This window comes from Diprion similis, chromosome 8, assembly GCF_021155765.1.
Source record: "Diprion similis isolate iyDipSimi1 chromosome 8, iyDipSimi1.1, whole genome shotgun sequence".
Lineage (NCBI taxonomy): Eukaryota > Metazoa > Arthropoda > Insecta > Hymenoptera > Diprionidae > Diprion > Diprion similis.
In genome coordinates, this window is record NC_060112.1 from 9,825,780 (window position 1) to 9,848,646 (window position 22,867).

At 37.8% G+C, this 22,867-nt stretch overlaps 1 protein-coding gene across 6 annotated transcripts in view; it reads right to left on the reverse strand.

Moving 5' to 3' along the window:
* LOC124408866 (ras-related protein Rab-32) overlaps positions 1–22,867 on the reverse strand; it is a 33,566-nt gene continuing 10,699 nt past the window's right edge. The window contains exons 1-6 of one of the 6 annotated variants that reach the window (XM_046886121.1): positions 12,410–12,905; positions 10,829–11,269; positions 9,456–10,033; positions 3,340–3,568; positions 2,059–2,384; positions 1–1,733 (exon numbers count right to left, since the gene is read on the reverse strand). In XM_046886121.1, the coding sequence (XP_046742077.1) occupies positions 1,620–1,733; positions 2,059–2,384; positions 3,340–3,568; positions 9,456–10,033; positions 10,829–11,269; positions 12,410–12,743 (2,022 nt within the window). In that variant the 5' untranslated portion in view covers positions 12,744–12,905 and the 3' untranslated portion in view covers positions 1–1,619. Of the gene's footprint in view, positions 1,734–2,058; positions 2,385–3,339; positions 3,569–3,825; positions 4,119–9,455; positions 10,034–10,828; positions 11,270–12,409; positions 12,906–18,224; positions 18,444–22,867 lie in introns of those variants that run through there. The other 5 variants (XM_046886124.1, XM_046886122.1, XM_046886127.1 and 2 more) reach the window with 5 other exon arrangements.

The following is a 22,867-nucleotide window of genomic DNA, read 5'->3' on the forward strand; positions in this document are numbered from 1 at the left end:
TAACAAATGAATATAATTTAATAATATCTCGGTCAAAAACATACATAAGAAAGTAGATGCGGAATGGAGTACAAGTAAACCGTTACAGTCGAGTTACAGATACTGTTGAAACATTTGTGTCTTATTGTTAGTCTGGATATTCTTGAAGCTATGTATTAATCATACATTTGGTTATGTATAAAAGTGCAAACTTGCCAAAGTCTATATGAATGATGAATTTTCTTCTTCTATAACACCTGATTTTATCATCGTTGCTATATTTAGTTTCATGATTATTTTTCCAACCGGATTCTGTATACTTTATTATATATACATGCATTTGTATTTCTATGTACAATTATTAATACAATAGTTTACTTTCAACGAGCAAAGAATTTTTTGGCACTTTAATATTGGAAGGCATATACAATTATTATTGTACATCGAATTTGGCTCATATTCAGAACGCAACTTATCTCGAAGCGAACGTTTTGGAACTAGATAAACATAACTTTTTATTTCACCTATTAATTGAATGGACATAGTCAGTCAATCAAGATTCTGGATTCAGTTTTACACGCACATTTCGAGATAGGATTTCGCTACGAATATAAGCCTATACATATAGGCTCTCTTACAGACTATGGAATAGCTTCGAATTTAAAAATCGGTGAAGTATAATTTTAATAAATTTCGTTCGGATTGATCTGGGCTAAAATGGATAGAATCTTTAAAAATTTATCTGACTTCAAGGTTTTGCTTCTTCTTTTTCTGCGAAGAATCGTGTAATGACGGTGAATTATTTTTTACACAGATCATTTACACGAACGTGTGGTTGGTATTCCTTTTTTTCGGAAGAACGTATTTAATGCCAAACAGGGGTTGAAAGTCATTAGAGGCGATTCATTGACGTGTAATACGTACCTACTTATGCAACCTTGCATGTGTTCTCAACGTCTTACGTATACGTGTTACGTATAACAGTGTTTGGATTGTATTTAAATAAAATGGCACTTTTCTTCAGTATAGCTTATCGATACCCATGATTATACGTTATTCGATAAAAGTGTTAGGGATGTACTTACGGGTAACTTACGCGAGAAAGGAACTTACTCAAAGAGAATTATCGAATAGCTATACATAAAATACAATATGTGATTAAAATTTTTAGCGAACATTAAGGCATTTCAAAACTTTTATTTCATTCATTATTTTTAATTTTCAACGCTTATTCAATAATAATTAAGTAATTTAATAAATTACTTGGATGATCGTGATGTGAATATGTGTGCAATAAAAACGATATTTACGTGGTGGAAAGTAAGAAATGTACGCACTGAAAGGAATGTTTACGCCAAGTTATCAATACTTTGCGAGTCCGTGTATTAGGAGGTGCGGATGTGGGAGGAATAAATGCGTCAGGACACCTCTTGAAACGGATCTACGAATGGATGGATGCATGAACGACTTTGCGTTAGAGTTTTGGTTCGGGAAGCCCTGAGACCTGAGTCTTCGAGTGGCTTGAAGCCCGCAGTGTGAACCTTGTCATAAAACAGCGGACGTTTTTAATTTCTTTCAATTGGTCAAAGTAAGTGCAGGACTGTCCTGGCGGCGTGTTGCCTTAGACTTGAAAAATGATGTCAGCAGGAGCAGGACTTCTTTGTGTTGGTTGGTGATTGGTTCAGAGCGAATCTTTCGCCGTCTGATTGCTCTTGCGCACCGTTTCCCTTTATGATTTGATCGTTCTGGAGAATCTGTCAAGAATAAGTGAAATTTAATCAGAATATTCGTCAGCTGTTGAATTAGCGGTTTTATGTAATATTCAGCATCGGGCAATCATTCAAATTTATTCCTCTTTTCTAACAATTCTTACAAGGGATTAGCTTTCGACAAGTTGAAGAATAAATAGACTACATTTTCAAAATGAAGATTTGAAAACACAAAAAATCAATTCTACATGAAATTGCCTTCGAAGAACTTCAACTGCTTGAAGATGCTTCATTTTTACGTGAATAATGTCGGTAAGCTAACGATTAAACTCTTTCACTTTGAAAAAGCTGATGAAGATTGTAGGACTACCTTGTTGACGAGAAACCTCGCCGCCTCTTCAATGTTAATATTTTCCTTCGCCGAGGTTTCAAACCAGCCAGAAAAGTTTTTATCTTTACAATACTCGTCCATTTTATTTGGAGAGTTGACCAAGCCTTCCTTTTGCTGGTCACATTTATTGGCCAGAAGGACACATGGAATGGCTGAACCATCTGGGAGCTGGACCTTTGAATCCAGGTCCTGTTTCCACTTGACCACCGCGTCGAGGGTGGCGCTTCTCGTTACGTCGAAAACTATGAAAGCACCGACTGCCTCTTTGTAGTAGACCCTCGTCATATTTCCAAATCTCTCCTGACCTGGAAAATTCATTTTGATCTCGGTAAAATATGAGAACATCATTCTACCGAGGCGATTAGGCTGCGGTGGTCACGTTCTCATATTAGCAGACTGATTGACTGAAGCTGTCAATTGGCATAAAGACATCGATGCAGTCAATACACAATATAATACATAGTCATTGTTTCTGCTACAAGAAGTATGCCGAAGTGGACATAATTTCGACACTTTTTTTTCATTAGACTGTTATTTTCAACGAGGTCTATACGGTGACGTGAATTTTTTTGCAGAGTACTTTTGCGATAAGAAAAGAGAGATAGTATTTGAAAAGTTTAAGAAGATCGTCAACGATATATCGAACAGTTTCAATGACGATGTGGTGGAAATTTTAGGCCAAAGTAAGTTACGCTACACGGTCTGCTACACTGCGATGCAAATTCTAAAGAGGATTTCAGACGTCGATGCATATGTGTCCGATAACGATATGTGAGTCTCGCAAACAGAGGACCACTCATAAATATATAGCGATACTCGGCAATCCGGCAAGTGCGAACGGTGAGATTCTACGTACAGGCATTAAGTGTGCATAAACAATATATATTATCCATGCGCGAAATTCCTTCCTGTTTCACGTAGCATTTTTATTTTTATTTATTGATATCGCGTATCGTCTCAGAATTGAATACCAGAAGACTTTGAATTTAAGTAAATTAAATTCTAGAAAATTCTACGCGATATTCAATAAACGTTAATACTTTGCAGAAAGTCGTATCTTAAATGACTCGAAAGTCATGAATCATTTACTGAAATTCTAGATAAATATTGCAACAATATCCAACGCTAAGTGAAACCGCATGGAATTCTTCACATTGGCTCAAAAAGATTCAGCAATTAAATATTGCAAGCAGCAAAAAATAATGTAAAATGGCATTATCTTATTCCTCCTTCATCGGGATTCTTGTGAACCTGACTGACCTGCGATGTCCCATAGCTGTAGCCTTATTATTGTATGCTGGTCCCAGTTGAGAACCTTTAGGGCAAAGTCCACCCCTATGGTGGCTCTGTAGTGCTGAGAAAAGAATTGATGAACGTATCTTTTGATAATGGACGTCTTGCCTGCCCCCAGTTCACCTATCACGAGTATTTTGTACAGGTGTTCCCGCTTTTCGCCTACACCCGCAGTCGGGCCACTGTTCTGAGATGTCTGCAACAAGAAGAAATTACCAAATATTATTAACTCGATGACACGAAGTGCTGAAATAGGTGAGTAGATGAGTCAGGATTTCTTCCAGGCTGGAAGCGAGGACTAGCATTAATCGACACGATGTAAATATATACGACATGCCGATATTTTGTGGGTTCCACTATCTTCCAACTGACTGAACCATTCGATAGAAACATGGCGACTGCTTTTTGAAATGGCAAATTTTCCACGATTTTACAGCCAAAACATTACGTTACCTTGCATCTGGAAAAATCCAAAGCAGGCCAATTTCGCCAAAAAGCAAGTTCCATTTGACGGTTTGAGGTAGGTTTCAATGTTACCAAGGAATAAAATGCTCCAGTTCTATCGTGGACAACCGGCAAGCCAACTGAATATGAATCCAAACGTGGCAAACGAGTGCATCGTCAGATAGCGAATATTAATAACGCCGTTTCACTATTGGCTGTCTGGTTTTTGTATTGGTTTTACGCCGGTCGAATGGAGTGGGTAATTACAAGCCCCACTGCAGTTCGGGCTGACAATGAGTAATACAACGGGGCTGACGGAATGACTCGTGTTTACCTAAAACCGGATTTCGGAAACTTGGCGTCTGGACTTTATTGCTACTAATTAAGTAAATACTGAATTTATTTCACCAGATTTTCAAATGTTCTAATCTAATCTGTTATGAGAAATTTACAGGATAAAAGTTAATTGTGAGAAGGTCTAATTCTCAATGAGAATTTCAAATGAAGATAATTAACAGCAAGTGTGGGATTGATCCATCTTTCAAGCAATCGTCTTTCAAAAACGCAGGGTATGTTAGCAACTATGAGAATTTATTTAAAATTTGCTTGAATCAAGCTGTATCTAGTGGCGGTTGAAGAGACTTGCAATCGTGTTTTGACATATTTACATTGCAAAGAGGTAAGTCAATTCAGATTGAGTTATACTGGGTATGCATTGACAAGAATGCCCTCTCGAATTCGTCTACACTGTCTTAATCTTACGACGGTTGAGCCCCTTTGGCGTTGGGTTTGAGGAAACTGTTGATTGTTAAAGAAAATGAATTTATACAGAACACTTTCTGTCAAGTGACAACGAACAGTATTAAATTCGACAATGAAGGGTATAGACACAATCCTTTACAATCACGTGTAGCGAAGCGGTAGGAGAAGGCCGGAATGAAACACCTTGAAAAAGTGTCACAGAGTATATACGTAAGTATGTCTTATCTTTCAGCGTTTGGATACGCCGTCAGAACGAATTTGTGTCGTGGCACTCATCCGTGTCTCTTATAGTATTCGCTGAAGGAAGCATGTAGGTAAGAACCTTGTGATGCTGTAATGAAATTCGTATCGATGATTGCAGAACCACATCAGAACCTACTTGAAGGATTAAGTTTCATAGAATGGATAAGTTTTATCGTGTTATCCGAGAATTGTAGTCCATCGTGTTATTCGATCATTCATAATACTGTACGTGCCATGTTGACCTTGAGATTGGTAATTACCTATCAACAACTGGTTGAACCAACTCGTTAGATAGATTATAATAACTTTAATATGAAATATTACGTCTGTAATGATTTGATGTTGTTGTTCCAAGTTTCAAGTATGACTGTATTATATACTCAGATGCTAATGCATACCATCTGAAACATTGTTTGATAAATGTTGACGGGTTCTATCGCAACGAACGTGATTAATATGTGAGTTAATAAATGTGTGTGGCTAATTGCTAAACAGCCTGATCGATACTGCAAATTAAATTGAGCCGATACGTCATCGCAACACTACTTGGAATATTTCGAATGGATCGCTCAGGCTATTTACCTCATTACAGTAGTCTCTTGTTTGGAAGTTGGTTACTGAAGTCTCTTATTTATGGGAAAAAGCATATTTAACAATTCTAACAATTTTTTTTTTTTTTTTTTTTTTTATCTCTTGTCTTTACAAGTATTTAAAGATTTTATTTCTACTTACTCGAACGTATTCGGATTTAAGTATAAAATAGTCTGGAATCACTCTAATACGTGATTGCATTTCAACAGAATTTTGTTGAAGTTTACGATGTTCGGAACCTCAATGGACATAAATAAATCACGATTGTATGGTCCGTTTGTCTACAGCTCGTTTTTCTTTTAGTTTTATTTTTTTAGATCTCAAACTACATTTTGAAAATATTTTTCCTACTCCATGCCCATGGTTTACTCAAGTGTCATGTATACAAGGTGTTCACAAAGTAGCTTATTGGAACGGCGTGGTAATTGTAAAAAAAATAAAAGTAGAGAAAATTTTTGACCAACCGTTGCTGTCTATTCTGTGCGCTGGGTGTTTCACATTTCATAATCTCCGAAATCACATTCAAATCGGTAATATTAAAATAGAATTAAACATTAATAATCATCGAAGTAATCATTGGTAGTTGTGAGAAATAATTTAGTATTACAGGCATCTCATTGCAAGCTTAAAAGACGGTATGGAATACTAAAAATTACGAGAAATCACGTAACAAAAGTAAAATGTACTTGTCAAATTAATATCTCGCGATCACTTTATAACGTGTAAATAGTCACGAAATACGTAATCATGGTGTCCATTTTTATCCCTTGATTCTGTGCCTCCCTACTAACGCTTTTCCTGCGAATCTAACATTACGACGAGATTAGCATTGCTGCCGTTTGCCAAAAGTTCTAAAGTTCTGCACTACTTATTATGACCATTGTTCAAAGACGAACGTGAACGAATCGAGGGTAGGTATAAAATGGGGACAAGTATTGTGTCGAATGAGGTAATTTCTGCTGATGGGACAACCGATGGTCGTTCACCCTAGTCTGGTGTGTAAACATCACGGCCATGGAGGGCTCGTGCGTCCGATAAGATTAGAACCCCCGTCTACGTGCACTGGGTTCAGGATATGCGGTTCAACGTGGACATTGGAAGGATGTATCATAAGTACGAATATTGAACGGAAGTCAATCGAACCGAAATTTGTTTCGAGAATAACTTTTTAATGTGAAAATAAATTTGATGCGGCACAAGTTCCGAGGAAAAACGTTTGGTTATTTGCGACTTCAAAAGGGTTGTATTGTTGTTGAAAATTGTAACCTTTGTTTAATTTTCATGTATAAGTCCTTATTTTTTATAGAAAATAAGTTTACTCGATAACTATAACGTATAATGATTTTTGTACAATGTTTTTGAGATGAACTAAGCATCTGGGAAAGAAAATCATTTCATGCGATTTCTAAAGAAATAATTTATAACGAACGAAGTTACCCAGTATTCATTGAAATTGGACGAACGGATACGTTTTTTGCATTTAAAAAACGATACAATAATGCAATTGGTCCGAAGTTTGAAATTCGTGTATTTGATCGATCTTTCATTAAGAAGAGTCGTCGTTGGAATTGAATTCAACTTAATTGAATTTAGTCACAACTTCTAACTCTTCGCTTTAGTATACTTTGTTTTCGTTGTAATCACTTGATATCCATTAAATACGTTAATTTAATTGATGACAAAGAGTAAAAAACAGTGTATATATAACACTCTTCATAACCGTTTGTGAAATGCTGTAAAGGAGCCTTGGTAACGTTGAAAATCCTCCGATTGCAGCTCGGTTTACTAAATAATAAATTAACGTCGTTACATAACATGAGAAATTGTCAATTTCCTTCGATTAACAATCGATTCGTACGGCGATTCGACAAGGTATATCTCGTAGTCGCTTCACTTCTTGGACGCATAACGAGCGAGAGAGCGAGTGTGTGAACGATAGCAGGGAAGTCTGTCACCCTTGGTGAGCAGGGCGAAACTTGAAACCCGTGAATGCTTCTCGACAGCCGTCGACCACAGCTCAGACCACAGAAAGTTACTATTGATCTGTGTCACGAAAGCATGTAGCCGAGTGACCGCGTATATAAATGGTGGGCATATAGTATGTCAGTGACTACGTCCACATGTGGGATAATAATTGTGCATGAAAAATTTCCTTGGCGTTAGAACAGCCGTCAATTTTCATTATAAATTGTGCAAGCTTGAGACGTGGAAGGATATCTCATTCCAGCTCCCAATTATAGGTACTGGTGAACGTCTGTGTACATTAGGGTGGCGCAAAAAAACCGATTATTTTTTTTTTTTTTTTTGAGTCTCGTGTGACCAAATGTTAGTTTTTGATGTTTCAAGAGCCCACTCCAAAGGACAGTTCAAAAAAAATAGTTTTAAAAGGTCGCTCCACATTTTTTAAAACGTCAGAGATCGTCAAAAATCGATTTTTTTTTCTCGTTACGGTATAATTTTATAGACAAAAAAAAAATAAGTTTCCGAAAGTTTCGGTTCAAAATTTGAATTTTGAAAGGTCGCTCATAATTTTTTTTCAATTTTTTGGTGCATTTCTTTAGATCTTTTCGAGCGACCTTTTAATATTCATATTAAAATTTCATTAATTTTTTTTCTTCAATTTAGTGAGAAAGAATCGATAACAATACACCACGACATGAATTAAAAATCAAACAAAATACTGAAAAAATAATTTTTTTAATTTAATTTTTTCACGATTTTTGACAATTTTAAAATATTGCAGCGACCTCTTAAAAATTTTTTTTGTGCTGTCCTCTGGAGTGGGCTCTTAAAACATCAAAAACTAACATTTCGTCGCACGAGACTCAAAAAAAAAAAAAAAAAAAAAAAAAAATAGTCGGTTTTTTTGCGCCACCCTAGTGTATATACAGTGACATTATTAGGACACAAATCATGTGAGTCCATTGGTAGATTCAACTAATTTGAGCCAAGTTTTTTTGTCTGCTTGTCAGGTTGACCAACTGATTGTAAGTTGCAGCCAAACTTGCACGCGTTTCGAGGTTGTTTTAAGTCGAGAATTTAAGAATAGCAAAAACTTGATGGGTTTGCATTTAAATAAAAAAAAAAACAGACGATTGTCGAGGCGCATGCACACAGGGTGTTCAGTTTCCTGAGACTGTCACGGTGTGCCACTCAGGGTTCAACACAAAGGTCCTTTACCCGAAGCCCCGCTCGAGCAGTTGGGTTTCTTTGACCGACGGGAATCACGCAAACGGACAGGCCACATTTTAAAGACTTTTCTACACGAGGGTGTAAACTTTCTCTGGAGTCTTCGAAAGTCAAAAAACAGTTTTCCAGGTACTGGAAATAGCTATAGTAATGACTAGTCGCACAATAGAGAACAAAGACTATTGAGATTGCCTCACAAAAACGATTGTTTGGTTTTGTTTAAGGAATAGGATTGCTTCCACAAAAAAAGTTCCACAAAGTTATTGGCATTTCTTGTTCCGATTATGTTGCACTTTTTCAATCAGAAAGTAGTCTCCTCTGTTACTTATTTGGTAAACACTGGCTCATGTACCAAATGATAAGTAAACTAGTAATCGTTTTTTTACTGTGATACATTTGCGCGATGCATTTGTGGGCTGATTGATGTACGATAATAGAGAAACGAGTCAAAACTACCAGATAAAATGCTTTTGCATTTACCTGCTATAATCTTTGAACAAAGTCTCAATTCTATCAACATAAATACCATTGAATATCAATGCATAAAATTGTATTAAGTGAACTTCCAGAGATTTGTTACGACGAAAAAAAAAATTCTAATATCTATACTATTATTCGTGTCTGTTTGTGGAAAAATTTCCACATAAAGTTCCTCAATGAAACATGGCTTATCTGCTGTAATCAACCGCCACCATCATCGAATTACCAACCCAATACAGAAACGAGAGTACAAGCAACGGCACTTGAGATCTAAGAAGATCCTAAGCGAGAGCTTAACGGACTCGGATACCCTGTTCCTTTTTTGAAATTCAAGAGTATAAATAATGGAGGAAAAGTAATCCTGGTTATCTCACCGCGCTATCTTGACTAGTCGATCGAGATTTATCCATTATGTCTGCAATCGTCGGTGCGTTGCTCATCGTCCTGAGACTCGCACGTCCCGTGACTTGATGATCAAAGTGCTCCGCTCGATCCTCTTCGATTCCTTGGAGGTATCCTAGGCCCGTTTCCTCGTCAAATGTTCCCTCGAAGGTTGAAAAGGTGTCGAACTTTTGCACGCTTATGTGCCGCGCTGGGCCCCGGATATTCCCAGTGCAAGTCTGAGCCTTTGGTTCGACGTGACTTCTCGCTGGAATCACTGTGCTCGTGGAGGATTCTTCGGAAGTGTCGATCCTTCGACGTCGAAAGATTGCCCGCTTCTCATCAAGGAGTGATAACTTGCGGCGAAGTTCAAGCGGCGGTGTTTTCGCGGGATGTATCGCCGATTCTGAGTCTGATTTGAAGGATAGCTTCGGTCTCCGGATCTCGGGATTCCCGTACTCTGGACCATCAGACCATTTCGATATCGCGTAGGGAAGTGTTGAAACCACGCAATTGGTTTTCTCGGGAGAGTCGCTCGTTTGTGTCACTTTTTCAGCACTCTGCGTTTCGGCTGCGAATTTTTTTCAGGGTAAGGCAATGAAGAACACGGAATGCCCGATGTACAATCTTGCCAATATTTTTACATTGATGAAATTGACTTTGAAAAATTTAAACATATTTAGCAAAATTTTCCTTCGTTAACCTGTTATTTGTCTATTTGATACGAATGGCAGTTGAAACCATGCAATCATTCTTGTGTCGTACAGTTTTAAGACGTAGAACTACAATTCTGTTAAAACGAGTGCTTCCAGAAGCTCGGAATTAAAGTGTGAATATTTTATGACAAGCTTGTCATATAATGTTGCTGAATCAAGTCCTTTCTGCTACGTGAATTGTGTAATTCAATTTTGACAAAAATTTAGGAATGAGACACTTTGTCAACACTTAAAACCGCTAATTGGAGCTACATCGAAAAAATTATACATCGAAGAAAGAATCTTGAACTTTGGATTTTATATATGAATTTTAAAAACTTCATACTAATTTTTCAACCATCGTGAAATTCCAACTCGGACAAATTACAAGGCAGTATAAAAAAACCAAATATTATTTGGCAAAAAAATACATTCCGAACCAAAAATCTCGATCTCCTCAAAGTGTTTTCAAATGACCTGACAATCCCATGACGCTGTGTTACAAAAGTTGAAAAATGACGATTCAATTCTGCCATGGAAAGTATAATTCTTACCGGAAGAAGGTGACCAATAACAATGAAAATGAAGTTAGCTTAACAATTTCATGTGTTTCCTCGGTCGGCATAACGCAGCCTCGTGTAATATAAAAAAAGCGACTACTTTTGGCTCACCATAAATTTTCGTCAATACTTCTCGACTCGGTATGCTTCTAATGGTCAGAGACGGTGACCTGCGCTGCACTACCGTGACGGTGCTTACAGGTTTCTCGAGGCTATCGAGCCTCGTCGATCGCGTCGGCTTGTTCGATCTCTGCTCTCCCTCCTCTCGCAGGTGTCCCTCGGCAACAACAAGCCTTTCCTTTTCAATATTTCCCTTTTCCAAGTCTCTGGCCCCCTTCCGCAGGGTGACGCCCAGCTTACAAGGGCTGTCCGATTGGCTCTGAGACTCCTGGGACGATTGGCTTTGCGAACGACTTCTGTCCCCACCTTCCGGTGTGCGTCTCGTTTCCTGTTCCGATCCCGATAATTTGAACTTGTTCAAACTGAGCTTACGGACGAGTGAATTTGACTTCTTCTCTTTCTTCAACTTTTCCACTTTCTTTCGCGTACCCCCTATACGGAGTTATATGCACGAGATGAAATATGTTTTATTCGACTCGTTTATAATGACGTTTCTCGTCATTACCTGCCTTGGTAATACCTGAGTTATGAAATTTTCAACAGTCTGTAGGATTCGACGAATCCGAATATTGTCGATTAGTAAGATTATCTTATACTGTTTCGAGTCTAGATATTTTTAATCTACTACTTCTGTCGAAGTACTCAAGTTTTTTTTCTTTCCAAAAGATCAGATAGTTGTCTCTAACAGTTTGGTTTTCGTTGAGTCGAAAATTTTTGCCTGTATGATGCGCCAATAAGTGTTTCTTTCGTTGCTCTATTACGACATTACTCTTACACGAATAGCAACCTTAATTTAAATAATCGCAGTGACGACAGTTCAATTATATTTTGATGTAATAACGAAATGACTCTGAAAAAGTGATGACAAGTTTACAAAATTATCGAAGTTGACCAGAAGAATTTTTGGTTTTTCATTTCCTCATCGCTTTCGTCGCAAATGATAGAGATCTCTTAATATTTTCAGGTAAAATGTAGAATCCATTCTATTTAATTATAGATGGAAGAAAAATCGTGTTACAATAACCGAATGAGTCCCAATGAAAACCACAAACTCAAACAAGACGTTATACTGGTCGTAAAATAATCTTCTAAAAATTTTAAGCCAGTTGTAACAGCTGAGAACATCGTGTTAACATGAAAATGTCTTTCGAGTATTTCAAAACTATCAGAACATTCTTCTCGTTTCGTTGACGAATTGAGCTTTTTTTTTTTTTCTTTATTGAACTTTCCACTTTCCATTTGCGTTCTTAATTACCTATACGAGTCTAAAACTGACGACTTTTGATACAAGATATATGATCGCAAGCCAGTCGATAAAATTTATCGTTCAATGAACCGATGTTAACGCTTATTGGCATGAAAACACGCATCGTACAGTCAATTCTCCAGTGCTATTCCACGACAATCGAACAAGTAATGTCGCAAATCGATCAAACTCTACAGGTATTACCAAGTGATTACGATCATCCGACTCGCGGTCTATTCAATGCCCATCAATTTTTGGAAATGAATGAGACGCGAGTGCGGCAGTGAAGTGAAGTTTTACTGTGTAACACAATTATTATCGATAACCTTTGGGACTGTCTTCGTCTCGCATCAGTGCGAGCTCTGGGAGCGAGGCGTCGGAGCCTCGAGCGAATGTGCGATCTCCTGGTGATTTTTTCTTGATTTTAAAAAGGCCCCCATCCTTCCGGAAGCTCTTTTTCAGGGCGCCAAAGCGGCCACGTTTCTTCTCATCCTTGCTCGCCACTGTATCCAGACTCGAGTTACTCTCCGCCGTGACGGCGACGCACTCCGTCGACGCTCGTTCCGGGTCCTCCTTCGGATCCTCTTCCTCGAGTGACGACCGGGCAATGACGGTGTCCACCGAGCTGTCGCCCTCGTTCGCGCTGTCGTCGCGATCCATCCTAAGAAACTGTCTCCACCGACGGCCGTGCTCGTCGTGCCTTTAATTTGTCCAATTTGGCTTCCTCGCGGAAACCCTAGAAACGGCCAAAGTGGTCGATGCTTTCGACGTTCCGAGCCGCCGTTTCGGAAGACTAAGACCTTTTGTCGAATAAACGACAAGGATTTTTTTATTTTTTTTTTATTTTTTTATTATATTTCCTTTATCGCTGATACGAGTCTTTTGGTTTCTTAGAATTCTTTCCTGTCAATTCCACCGAGATTCGTTAAGATCCGACCATTGCCAAGGATTTTATGTTTCTGACTAACGTGAAGGAAATTTTTCAATTCTCCACCGACACCGCTGACACGGTGAATGTTAATTTCTTTCTCATGTGTTTTTCTTCTTCCTTTTCCCAGAGAATAGTTAGGCAAGCCACAAGTATGTGGAGGACCAGAAAGACACTGCGGAACTCGCAGACTCTTGATATGCACTAAATGCGTTGACATAAAAATTGACCGAGCAAGGGTCGCACGGGCGGGGATTCCCCCTCTCGTTGGTCTTACACTCTCGAACCTTCGTACATTTACGACGACGATACCCGGTGTACCTTTACCTCTTTGCCCCACCCTGAAAACCACACCGCAAGTTACATCACTGCACCCATGCTTGGGAGGTTCTACTCGAGAAACAGGGAACGGCCCGAGGAGCGATCCGGTGGAACGGTTTGAGCGGTGGTTGAATTTTACGAAGCGAATGGAAGTCACTGTGACGTACGACGAGGATTAGGATTATCTTTGAAATTTATTAGGGAGAATGCATTCGATAAATCTTCAGAATCTTGAGAATCTTTGCTCGTTCCATTTTTATTTACGGGGAAACTTTAGCTCGAGGATAATTCGTGATGCTTGTCATTTTTTTGAACCGAGGGTGAGTCGAACCAAGTTTGAGGGGGGGGGGGGGGGGGTAATCGTAAGGGAGTGCAAGAAACTACTTTTTGTTAAATATCATCAGGGTACTATAATTGTGACAAAAATTAATTTACCAGCTGCTGGTCAAACTAAATTTCCAATAAAAAAATTGAACTTGAAAAAATTTATTCATCACATTTGCATCGTTAATTATTCAAGTTAATTATTTATTTGAAATTGGTTGTACTTTTCTTTCTGCAATGAGAATATTATTGTGGAAGTTTGGAACAGTGTGATATTTTAAAGTCAGTCACTGAAACAGTTCGATTCGTCTTATGAAATAAAAGATGCTTCTAGCCACCACGTATTCGGAATTCGACACTACGCATAACGATGAAAATAATCTAGCACCGTTGTTCAGACCGTACCAATCCTTGCCTTTCCCATGTCCGCGCGTACTTTCTACCCCATCTGATACCCGAAATTTCTACTAAGTTTGGGCGCGATCGCGGGGATACGCGATTGGGTGGATCGTCGTTAATCGCAAAGATGGCGCTGATCGTTGGAAGAATAAATAACTGACCGGGAATCGACGCTCGGTTAGTCAGTCTGATTCGAGTCTCCGGCCATTCCAGTCGCGCTCGGAACTCTCTTGTTCTCTTCCTCTCCTCTCCAATTTAAACTGTAGATTCTCGTCAGCCGATCGAACCTCCGTAGATTCACGCCTTCGGCCTCTGAATCTCACGGCAGCTCTCCACTTGCGAGACACAACCATTGATCGTACACTAACACCTCGTACAATCTTGACACAACTTTACTACTCTGTAATAATAAGGGGTTTTTATGCCTCAGCGGCTTTTCCCCTGTGAGCCAATAAATTGCAACAATTTCTCTTGGCTCAATTGAGTATTTAGACAAATTTATTTCGTTCTATATTTCATCCTTCAAGCCTTATTTTTATTTTCACATAGAATCACGGAAGCCTTCCATGCGGGAAAGTTTTCCGACGCTACAACCGTAATTCGTCAATCCCAGATTTAAAGTAGCAGGGAATTTCCTAAACCTCTCGAAGTTTATAGAGTAACGAGAGGACGAGAGATCGTGTTTGCAGTGGCGATTTGATAAATAATTATTTAATACCTTTGAGAGACTTACAGCGGGTGCAACTTGATGCTTTAATAAAGATTAGCTGACTTTTATCACGTTGATCTTAATCCCTTCGAACCAACAACAAGCGCGTGTCTCACGACAACATGTGATTAAAATTACATACTTTTTTACCCAAAGGATCCACATTGCAACGAAAAATTTACTTACACACATTGTCAAATGGATGTATATGCGTTATTTACGCATCATTTTTAGACACGGATAATGACTCGGAAAACCTAAAAACCAGAACGAAACCAATTGACGTCAAAAAAGAAAACTTTCAGGTTCTCGTTGAAATATTTTGAAAAAAAGTATTGGAATTATTTTTTAACTATTCCCTGAAGGCTGTTTTTTCGTCAGACATTGATTAGGAATACCTAATTGTTTTTAAATATGTCAAAGAATTGCCATTTGAAACGAATTGAAACTTTTTTGTGACAAATTTTATACAAAATTTATTCTGGACCAAAACAAAAAAAAAAATAGGCTGGGCACTCTGTGTTGGACAAAAGGGCCGTCGTGTTATGAGCAAACTGATCGTGGTCATGAGCTGGAAAATTATACATTAAGAATTGATATTAGACAATCAGTTTAGAGACTGTTACGCAATGAAATCATCGAGCATACTTATTGTTAGTATAACCGGTAGCGTATCGGGGCATCAGCGTCATGCTAAGGAGCATTTAAAATGAGATCATTGAAGCTGTTTTTCTGGTAGTCCTCGATTTTTGACAAAGTTTTCATCAAATTTCGAAGCAACAAATTCTGTGAAGGTTATTTCGTTATGAGACCCAAATTGTGTCAGTTTCATTATTTTTAGAACGGAAATTAGCAAAAAAATTACAACCTTAGGGTAGAAATTGATTTCTTTTCAACATTTTTCGTTATAAGTCCATTTTGAAAATTGGCGAGTTGATTTATGTAACTAAATTTTATTCAAATTTGCGATAATTAATCAACGAGAAAAATATTGTCAAACAAGTTGACAAAAAATCGAATGAATTTTTGTAAAATAAGTATTATATTGGATAAATTTGAGGGATATTTCACATCCTATTCATTGCTTCTTCCTTTTTTGAATTATTGTCATTACTATGAAAGTTAAAGGCACGAGATACAGAACGTGCGCGTAGATTTGAAATTTAAACTTATATTATAAACTTCAAAATTTCGTTTCCTAAGTACGCGTTTTATTTTCTTGCAAGCAGAAGACACAACAAAAGATTCGTGTGAAGCGTAAAACGACGACGGATATTTTACTTTGAGAGTTCAAGGTCAACGCGCATTTCGCGGATAGGCTTTATCTTTATTGGTTCATAAAAATTTGTATTGCCTAAACTGTTTCAGTCTCCATATCACGCTTGTCAGGGCATCTATATCACATATCGAGAAAACTATTAAAAATTTACAAATTAAACAAACCGACGAACCGATTGACCTGTGGAACTTTTTACGTTAGCAGCTATTTTCGGACTGCAAATCTCAACTGCATCAAAGAAGACTCAGATTACGTTAAAAGAGCGTTTCAAGCCTTTTGGCTTTTCTACACCAAAAAAAAAAGAATAATATGCAGAATACTCCAACAATTATTGCTGCTGAAGAGTCTACCAAATTTCCATTCGAATCTGAGAAGGTCAAGTCAAAACTCACAATTTTTTTCGACCTGATACAAAATCTCTCACAAACAGTTACCTATACACACGGCTTATTTCTGTTCACCTCCTAATCAAAGATGACATATATGTGTAGCTCGCGAAAATCCGCAAAATTCTGATGAGCTTAGTATAATCATAATTGAATTAAGGCGGACGTGCGTAAGTCGGCGAAAACTTGCCGCTCGATACTCGCCGACGAATCTGTAGAATAAAATTGTGATTTTTCCTTTTTTTTGCATGATAACAAAATATCTGCACGTGTGCTCCGTTGCAAATCCACAACGTGAAGCACATTTGCATCTGATGCAATATCCGGACGTTTCATAAAACAATCCAGTATATAATGCATATAATGTAAGCATTTCAATTCCCGATAAGAACCTGCATAGGAACTTGTAATATCGAACGTAGTTAAGTCATAGAAGCGCCTGTGTAGTCCGAACTCACTTAAGGTTTGAGTCAGTCAATCGAAAGGCCTCCTCGACACTAACGATAACTTCAGGTGAAGAAGAGACTCTGAAAATTGAGTTCCCTTTACGCGCGGCTTCTCATCCGCGTTGCCTGCGGGATCGGATGACAGCAAAGAACAGTCCTAAGTCATCCCTCTGGCTATCTGATCGAGTGTCGAAAACCTTAGGCAGGGAAAATTGTTTTTTTTTTTCCCCTATTTAATGGCTGAACAGAGGACTTTTTGAAAATTTTATATGCCGATAAGAAGTACAAGAATTATTATCACAGCAGAGGATGAGGTTACCGAGAATTTTGGGACCCTTAATTGCGCGTATTATTACGATTCTAGTGAGAATGAAATGCGATTAAATAAAGCGTGAGATAGACGATACCTAAAGGAATTAGGTATACATTTCAAAGCATGAAATAACGAAAATTAATGGCACTAGTCGTGCCGTGCGAATAAATCATTCTTTTTTATTTACGTCGCGTTTACTACACTAATTGACATATGTATAGTGCATGCATGGTTTGATGTATAAAAAATTTGGTACTTTTGACTATGTTTATAATCGTGATGCCACTTTTAACAGCATATCTTGATCTCAAACGAAGGTTGAGTACCAGCTTCACCATGTTTTATTTTAATTGTTTATAGCTAAAATATTTTGATGTAAATTTTTGTGTAAAACTACTGAGTCGTAATATGCAATGTTGAAAATCGTATACGAGAGTATCGAAACAAACTTTCGGGATTTCGCGTGTGTCGAATTGCATAATTGGATAGAGTTCTTGGATAGATGAGAAGGAAGATGAAAAAAACAAGCATTCAAGGAAGTTTTTCAGAATATTATTGCGGCGTGCGCAAAACATCGTTCGAATAATTCGTGGAAAATGATTTTTTTTCTTCTTTAGCCACGTTCACTGTGCATGGGTGTTATCGCACATTATACACGTCCGAGTGACGTGGTTCTGTATTCGTAACGGTTTTGAATCACAATCAATGTGACATCGTACATTGATATTTTTAACGAGCACCATATACTTATACTTAAGTGATTAAAAATGTATGAGATGAACCGAACTAATCTCTTAAAGTCTTGCACAACCCGTAAAAAGTTAATGTCATATTGTTGGAGCGTTACTGTAAATCAATTCATGATAAAATTACGGGGCAAACAATTTTTTTTTTAACTTCACGCGCCAGATTACAATACGTAACAACGAGAAAAATACGAGATAAGAACGAGCTTTTCTCGAAATGACGTCGAATCGAATAAAAAATATTCGACAAGAAAATGTCGTTATTCGTAAGAAATGAAGATCGAACGCACCTTTCTCTGTCTTCTGGCGTCTTCCTGTTTACTGTTTTCACTGAAATTCATGTTCAGGTCTAGATATAAATGGTTATTGTTGACAAGCTGCGGTGGAGGTTCCATCGGCGGAGGGTTGGCTTCCTTTTTGTGCCTCATACGTCTCTCGGTGCGTTCTTGCCTGGTGCGTAAAACCAGCATCACGTTACGGCCTAGCATTTCCTCAATTTTGACAATTTTTATAAAACTGATTTGGAAAATCGATCCCACGTTATCGGTACGATTGCCGCGTTAATTTTCTTTCAATAATTTTTTTCGCAGTGATTTAATACTTCTGGTAAAAACTTTCTTCACGAATATTATGATTAGGATTATTATTATTATTATTATTATTGTTGTTGTTGTTATCGTTCCGTACTTTTTTTCTCACATCTAGGGCATCGAAGCCATTTTTGACGCACTGATCACGAGTCACAACTTGCAAGCAAGTAAAGAAATTCGAGAACAGTTTTTTCGGATTATCGGCTTTCAAGCACGATCAATAAAATTTCAGCACATAACAGCGTTCGACAATTTCAAGATTCCATTTCATGACTGACTGATACGTGTTCACCGATTACAGTAAAATTTTCATCGTAAGTCGATTTTTTCAGGAAAGTGAGACTGTCTTTATCGGTACTATATTCACTTTGACGAAGGTATTGAGTGAATATTTGGCAATAATGCACACTCCTTGTCAAATTCACTAAATCAAGCTTCCATTCCGTCTCGTCACTGCAGGTTCGGATCACAAACGTTAAACTGTAGTAGCTCCCTTTCTAATTTGCCAGGATTCGGATAATTGGTAAAGTAAGAAAAAGCCAACGTCGATCCAACGGATTTGAATAGTCGCGAAGCACTCGATGCTCTTCTCGGTTTAAGAGTGTTGTGTTTTTCCTTATTCCCGTTGTTGCGGATGAATGAATGAATGGATGGATGGATGGATGGATGGATGGATGGATGGGTAGGTGGGTGACGATTGCTTTATTTACTATCTTTCTCGCTCTTTTGACGCCACGCGATTTGAGGACACGAAATTCTCACAGAATCTGGTAGAATGTGGTTTGACGGTGCAAAGTCCTCGTATATATTGGTCGCCGGCTCTGTTATCGCAAGTTCGTTATCGACATGGAAAAATTGAGGCGCCAGCCACGCACCCGCTTCTTCCCCCTATGGTGCATGCCGCCAAGAGAGCAAGAGAGCAAGAGAGCCAAAGATGACTCGGAGCCGCGCGCAGAAGGGACGAATCTTTTGACGTCAGAGTGTCGCATCGCTCAACTCGGGACGCCATGCGACAAAAACTGCATATTTTACCGATTAATTAATAGTGGTGCTCGACTATCGAATCGAATGGCTAAGGAGGGTGCGGAGTTCAATGCACTAACTCGATTTTGTGATGTACAACGTGTTTGTACGTCGTTTACTAGCAAGCTCATGTTTACGTCTGCTTGCACTCCGTGTTTTTGTTTACATAGTATTTTTCTCATCGTTGGTTACGAGTTTTCATTCAACTCTTGCGTACTCACATCCCCTTCTTATTGCATGATAATAATTACGAGCGAGAAGAATGGCGTAAACGAATCTGAGGACACACGAACCTTTTGTCGTGCCCACGATTTAAGGGTGTAATTTGAGGCTTCATTTCTTTCCTAAAAAAGTTTTTGCACCGAGAGGTTAGGGTGAAACTTGGCAGATTGAGGTGGTTTTGTACACGGTAGCTTTAGTTGTCAAACATGAATTACGGAGCCTGCATATGTGATGCGATTTTTCGGCGGTTGAAAATAAACCTCGGATATATAGTCGATTCAGCGATTTCGATTCGCAGCTTGAACCATTTCGAATAAGTTGGCTACCCTGCGTGCAAGACGAAATTATTGCTACGAATAGAGTTCAATTATTTTGCGTATCCACACTCGATTATTCACCCTGCTAAGATAATAAAAAATAATAAAAGAAAAGTATCGTGAAAACGACCTTGGACCTTCGATTAATAAGGTAAAGATGGGTAATTAAAAATGTCATTCCGATCATGGGAATATTCAAACTTACTAAATTATTGTCGAAGATATTCGACGTTCTCAAATTGGAAAGCATTTCCTCATTTATTTATTCGTTAACATCTATTTATTATTTATTGCATAAATTTCGTCTGATTCCCATCTGCAGTTAGGTATTCAAATCTATGACCGTGACATGACGGTTGTTTTACCATGACTGTCATCTAATAGAGAGACAGTACGATTTTCGAATCGAAACAAGTCTAAACGTAATGCAAACAAATAAATTTGAAGGTTATGTAATCGAAGTATAACACCGATATGTCGCATATACGGGTGATAAAAGTCTGCAGAGTCTACCGATTTAGGGCGACAAGTATGTGACAATGAATTGAGTAATCCGAGTCAGGAGTCAGGATTGAGGTCGATGGTTTGTAATTTCATCGGCCTTGCGCCAAAATATGACAGCAGGAATGCCAACTTGAATTCAGGCGCAATCGTTCAATAACAGCGTTAATTCTTCCGACAACAACGCGAGCGAAGTTGTTGTCATGTAAATCTTGTTAAGACACTCACACCTCTCGAGATGTAGATTATACGAACTTCACGAATTACGAATGGTGTATTGATCGCAAGACGTTGACTCGATTGTTAATATTGCGTATGAAGATCAGCGATACAGGCTTACAATATTGTCAAGCTCGTGTCAGCTGGTAATTCGTTTATGTTGGAAACAAAACTCACTCTAATGAATCACTAGTGTCTCGACTGAATTATGTGGAAGGAAATATTAGATGTTTTATTAAGAGCATAGAGAAGTGCAATCAAAGAGTATTTTATTACATACCGATGATCAAATCGACATGTAATTCCAGATCTCAGACAGACTTTCTTTCCTGCAACTTCATTTTGCATTATATGTATAAGTTTGTTATAAAAATAGCCGAGAAAGAGTTCGCATTGAACTGCTTACCTCGACATCCTCTACAACGTGAATTGAATTCGCAAGAGATCTGCGAGGAATTCAAATTACAATGGATATTTATTTTCAAAGAATCCAATTTGTCTTTGTGGAGAATTCATTGTTTATTCTTCGATTATCGGCGGCGAGCTCCGGTGAATACAAGATGAAGTCCTTCTGTGTTCACTAAGAGTTTATTTAGGTAATGGTTCAAAAATATTTCTTGAATATTGTACTCGTATGATAAACCGTGCAAACATGCAATTGAAGTAGAATTAGCCTCGAAATAAAAATAAAAAAATAAAGCTTGGAAAGCTTTTGCGTGATTTTGAATTTTGAAATTAGTAAAATTTTACACATGTCAGTAAAGACTGACTACAGCACCCTCTTAATTGTAAGATAAAGGCAATAACAAGGTTTAGTATAAGAGAGAGAAAATACTGCGGAGAGAGAATAAGGTTCAAGGTATAAAGATTGAACGACGGAGTGATAGGGAATCTCGGGAAAATGGAGACGGCAGGGAGGAATAGGACAAAGATAAGAATGAAGTGAAAAGAAAATGTAAGAGGGGATGAGGAAATGATATAGAGATGAGGTGACGTGGTAAGACGTAAGATAGTAATGCTATAGTGTAGGTACAGTTGGCTATGAAAAGCCTGAAATTTATCCACATTCATGCCTGATCATGTACAAGAAACACGATATTCAATTTGATCTCGTTTTTTAATGATATATTTGTTTTTAAATTTTCAATACTTCCTGTCGTTGGACAAAAAAAAGAGCTGATGTGTTTTTTGTGTGAAAATTTTTCATATCTCCGGACATGAAAAAACATGTACATGCATACATAATCTCAGATATCTAGGTTAATGATGTTTTTTCTGTTTTGTTTGTAATCACGTTTTCTTTTTTTTTTTTTTTTTTTAAGCTAAATCAATACTGATAAAAAGGTTAGTTTTTCTTACAATTACAGAACACAACTATTCTGCCAAATCATGATCTCGTGACTGGAAAAACACATTTCAAAATCATTAAGTTATCAGTAAACATAACCTGAAAGTGAATAATGTCACTGATAATGGTTTGGAACTTGATTAATCTTTTTATTATCAATTTATTATGATAAATTTATTCAAAGTAGAAATGAGCAAAGAGATAATCGAGTTCATCATTCGATGTAGTTTGAATCGCAGAAGTAGCTGAAATTTTAGTTTGAAAATTAATTGAACAAAACGAAAACTAAGTAATGAATATACCGTAGAAGTACGTTGGTATGTACTGCAGATTAATTTCCTGTCGTCTTTCTTGATCACACATCACAGCCTCCTCGACTGTTATCAGTGCAAGTGGAATGAATTAAAATCCTGTAAATTACAAGGGGGTCTGTGACTAATTCGTTGCCTACGTGACATGTTGCATCTCGTATAAGAACATTAAATACATAACTGCGTGTCGTTGGACGTTTACTTCTGTCTTCTTTACTTTTCTGTTATAAATAACGTAAACGATAAAGTGAAAAGTTTTACTTATTTGTCCATAACGTTTACAAAACCGATTCGGGATTGACAGTCAATACGCAGTTCATGACGATTGGAAAACATACCAGCATTGATGGTCTCCAAAAAAATGAATGATAAGCAATCCGTAAAAATAAGAAGAGTATTTTT